Raw genomic sequence first — 4,510 nt, forward strand, 5'->3', positions numbered from 1 at the left:
ACATGACCACACTCGCGTTGATCAATATGAGTCGCATAAGAGTGGTAGCATTTGAAGCATATCTATATATATAACCCATTGAACGCGAACGCGTGTCCGTCCATCCGTGTAACGTTATGCCGAAAACGGCCACTAGAGGCGCCTTTATCGTGTGTCATATTTCGCACATTTAAATTAATATGCGACTCTCTGGTACTTTTGTTATCCTGTTTTCATGACAATTTGGCTCTTCTCACTTGACAAACTGCTTACCCCTGCCATAGGCGGACAATACGAGCCGAATGTTTAGGGTCGATGTCCTACTGAAAGTAAAAGTCACCGTGCAAATTTAGTTTATCTATAGTTTGCCGAATATTTTCCTTGAAAATATTTAAATACATTATTTTGTCCATTGTACCGTATGGATAAAAATTTTCCCACATCAGCAGTCGACGTGCAACTCCGTTCTATCACGCTACGATTCCCCATATTGTACATTTTTTTTTTCTTGTAACTCTGTTCTAGGCTTTCCTCAAACTGAATTTTTTGCATTACTACGAATCAGAGTTAATTTACTTTCAACCGAAACAATACTTTAGATCAAAGTGAATTACTTTTGTTTACGCCATCGTGTGCAAAGGCGAGCCTTCTCTTTCCATTAATTTTACTTATATACGGTTTTCTTCTGGCTACTCCTGTTCCGAACCAGCGCGATAAAAGATTCCGCGGATCGTTTTTGGAGGAACCACCTTTCCAAATCGTTCTTTAGCATTATTGCAACTTCGGTGGAAGGCATCTCCTCGACTTCCGCTCGTCTCTGGGGCTCAACTCCCGGGGTGACCAAATCTTGGTTTATTTTCCAAGCTACGAGTCGATTTAAAATGCTCAATTACATTTCTTACAGTAAATCTATTCTTTTAAACTATTTTCTCGATTTCTGAATATGATTTGTTAACATTCTGCGAATATAATTTTTTTTTTTCTGCTGTTGTTTCGGTGCCTGCGCTATTCATTTTGGTAATAACAGCGAGTAGATTGAAATAACAATAATTTTCATGGCCGATAAGAATAAAAGAAACAGGATTTCAAACATTTACCATATCGAGCATAAAAAGACATAAACGGAGCTAATTTGCTCAAATACTTTTGTCCGTTCAAATTATATACATTAGCCTATATGCAAATACTTTTCTAAGTTTTCAAAAGCTAAAAGTATGTAAATAATATTTTTATTTAGCGTTATTACGCGATGAATAACACGTAATTATTATGTGAAAAGTTCATCGGGATACGGGTTTTTTACTGTTAAATGTATACAGTACTATTGCCTTCGTCCCGATACTTTTGTTCCACCGCTGTACTCGTATATACTGTATTTCATTCTGATATTGCTTACATTCGAGTTAGTTACGTCCTACGAACACAGCTATGAAAAATTAAATTCGTATTTAGGGAAAATATTTCTTTTCGTATTATTTTGAAACAAAATAACATTACAACGCGCAATTTGCCAGCGAAGAATTATTATAAAACTCGCTTGTTGGAGCTGATTAACATATAGCGAAAGTTGTCTGTTGTAACGACTTTCAATTTCTCTAACTATAGACTGCACTTTACCACCTCTCTCTTTACAAAGCCCGCTTTTACCTGGCCTAGATTTTTTATTATAATTGCACGAGATGCTGTATTTTTTGCTCTCGTCGCCGCGCGATATTTTATAATTAAAACTGCCAATTCCGGGTACGTAATCTTGATTTATGACAATGAGCTTAGGAGAATTTAGAGTTCGATTTGCAACGGTTTATCGTAAAGCGGAGTATATCTCTGTATATTTACAGTAAATAATGATAACGCGCTTTGTATAATTTAATTTATAAGCTAATTAGACTAATTTACAGTATATATACAATAAATTTATCGTCATTTGTTGAAAAAAGTAAGTCTTAGATAATGATAAAATAGCGTACTTCACATTTAAACGTGTGCCGTGCCTATTTACCAAGGCGTAAACTTGTTACGCTTATACAATTGGGCATATAGGGCCCAACTGCGTGGGAACATTTTAAATTCGTCCATCCACAAATTCAGTTTACGATGGAAGGATTTTATACCCATCGAGATTTTGAGCAAAGACCCGCCATTCTTGTAATCTTCCAATCAAATGGCTTTCTCCTCCCTAAAAATGCTAATAATTGCGATAAATAAATCGAATTCCTTCCTTTAAAAATGTATTAAATTCGGGTAAACGTTTTTACGAGAATAAAATAATTATAAAATGATAAAACCCAAACTCATTTAACATAATTGATTAGGGGTTAATTATAATAAAAATACTGCTAGCGCCATCTGAAGTCGTGAAACGGAAACAATCCATATTATTATTTTGAATATAATTAAGCTAAATTGTTTTTTTAATTACATCTACACTATCATTAAATTAGTGATAATTTCGCATGAAATGCGAAAAAAATATTCAAATGGTAATCGATAAATGCGAAACGATCGAGCGATTAGATCATTAAGAAATCGATAATCGTAGTTAATAGAATTAATAAGGGCGTGGATAATTTGTAGGACGTAAAGAAAATTTAGTCACGGGATCTTCGAAATTGGGAGGCATTTATGCAAAGCCAGGTTTTTCTTTTTATGATTTCTATAGGCTATGTTAGGAAATAGGCGATTGTTAAGCAACGGAATAGTTATTTTAATGGTATGATACACCATTACAAACAAAGGCAACTGCAACGTTCTATGGGTGGCATGGCCGCAGAAAAGGTCTTTCTGGCGGTCGAATGTAACCGCTGCATCAATTGCTATCTGAAACCGATTTTCAAATTTCTTCGTTGTTTTGGCCTCTCCGGCGTGGTTCCCACCTCCTCTTGCGGAACCCCTACCCTTTCCGGTTCCTGGAGGGATATCGGTTTGGTCTTCGCCCTATGGGCTTGGTTTTCCTATCTCTTGACTTTGTGGCTAGTTGCATACTTCTATTCCGTGGGTGACGATTTCTTAATTATCGTCGTCATCAGAGAGATATTCCACGAGGAATATTTGACTATTCTTTTAATGATTACGGTCATTGTATTCTTTGCATCCCTCTTAACGTCCCTATTCAATTATTCGGGAAGTAGAGATGCCGTAACTGCTAAATTTTGCCAGTTATGGAAGGACGCCAACCAATCGATGTACTACAGTAACATAGGGGAGAATATTATACATACCCAAAAATGGCTCCTGTATTTTTGGTTGCCTTCGTTTATCTGTTTTGAACTTTCCGTATACTTGAATTCGGTCTTCGAAACATATTTGAAACTATGGCCGAAAATTACTTTCGTCGACAGATTGAATTTGCTGGTTATCAGTGTGTTCGCCCTGTTAGTGTTCCTCGTTTACCTGAACACTTTCTTGTATTTTTACTTAACGTGCAAATTACTGAAACTGAAATTTAACGAAGTCGTCGAAGAACTTCGTTCCATGTCGGAAAAACCCGAAGGATCCGTACACATCAAAAAAGTACACGCTAAACATCATAAAATATGCAAAATCGTCGAAGCGGTCGATAAATTCCATTGCAAGTATATCTTTCTGGTGTACCTCATCTCTCTCCCGTCTTTGTGCATCATTTTGCATCAGTTATACCTGGCCATTCAGAAGAACTACAGTTCGGCGGGTACGCACGCTGGAATTTGCGTAACTCTTGTATTATCCATACTCTCAGTTACGCTGGCATCCGGTTCCGTTTCATCGGCAGTCAGTTGAATTTTTTAGAGTTTTTTTTTAATTTTCCGTAAAATGAATAACCCTAATTTCTTGCAGGCACTCAGACCGAAGGAAATTCTGCATAACTTTTCCATCTTATCCTTACCGAGTACAGCGAGACTGGAGGTAAAAATAGTTTAATTACTTACTTGAAATGGATTTTTCGTGTAATGATCATAGTTAAAAATCTAATAATTGAATTTAGTTGAATATATTTTTGGAAAGACTCAACGGTCCCACAATTGGATTCACGTGTTTAGACTTCTTTGTCGTTACCAAAGGGACTCTTTCTAGTGTGAGTATAATTAAATATTTTGTTATAAAATTTAACATTTAATTAGAATTATTAAACATAATTAAATTAATATTAAATTGTTTTAAACGTTAATTTAGATCGCAAGTGTCCTGGTTACTTACCTCTTGATGTATTTGCAATTTAACCAGTCGAGAAAATCTCAGAATTAGTTTTTCAAATTCTTAATTATTGATTGAATTTTGCTTTTTTAGAACCTCGATTTGTGAAAAACGAAATTAAAAATTACGATTTTTTTAAATTAAATTTGAAATAATTTTTAATTAAATAACTAATAAATATTCAATGTTTTAGTTGAAGTAAATACCTTTTTCGTAGATAATTAAACCACGAATAAAATACAAAGGCACCAATTAATTAATTACAATTAAATAATCCTGCAAAAATGCATAATGCGATTTATTATTAAATAACATTTTTATAATCGTTTGCTTCTCTCAAGTATAAAAAAAATACAAAAGT

At 34.7% G+C, this 4,510-nt stretch overlaps 1 protein-coding gene across 1 annotated transcript; it reads left to right on the forward strand.

Moving 5' to 3' along the window:
• The first annotated feature begins 2,541 nt into the window (after positions 1 to 2,541).
• LOC111621471 lies at positions 2,542 to 4,285 on the forward strand. The gene is made up of 4 exons (XM_023363629.1): positions 2,542 to 3,726; positions 3,793 to 3,861; positions 3,941 to 4,030; positions 4,129 to 4,285. Exons 1-4 carry the CDS (start codon positions 2,692 to 2,694, stop codon positions 4,198 to 4,200), a joined length of 1,266 nt encoding a protein of 421 aa, XP_023219397.1. The 5' UTR covers positions 2,542 to 2,691; the 3' UTR covers positions 4,201 to 4,285.
• The last annotated feature ends 225 nt before the right edge of the window (positions 4,286 to 4,510 follow it).

This window comes from Centruroides sculpturatus, unplaced genomic scaffold, assembly GCF_000671375.1.
Source record: "Centruroides sculpturatus isolate CEXI.00-Female unplaced genomic scaffold, Cexi_2.0 scaffold45, whole genome shotgun sequence".
NCBI lineage: Eukaryota > Metazoa > Arthropoda > Arachnida > Scorpiones > Buthidae > Centruroides > Centruroides sculpturatus.

What these genes read in the sequence shown, in the direction of transcription:
- LOC111621471 (XM_023363629.1), top strand. Translation starts at nt 2,692, where the DNA reads ATGATACACCATTACAAACAAAGGCAACTGCAACGTTCTATGGGTGGC. An exon ending in CCGGTTCCGTTTCATCGGCA is followed by an intron (nt 3,727 to 3,792) that starts GTCAGTTGAATT and finishes AATTTCTTGCAG; the next exon opens with GCACTCAGACCGAAGGAAAT. An exon ending in CCAAAGGGACTCTTTCTAGT is followed by an intron (nt 4,031 to 4,128) that starts GTGAGTATAATT and finishes ACGTTAATTTAG; the next exon opens with ATCGCAAGTGTCCTGGTTAC.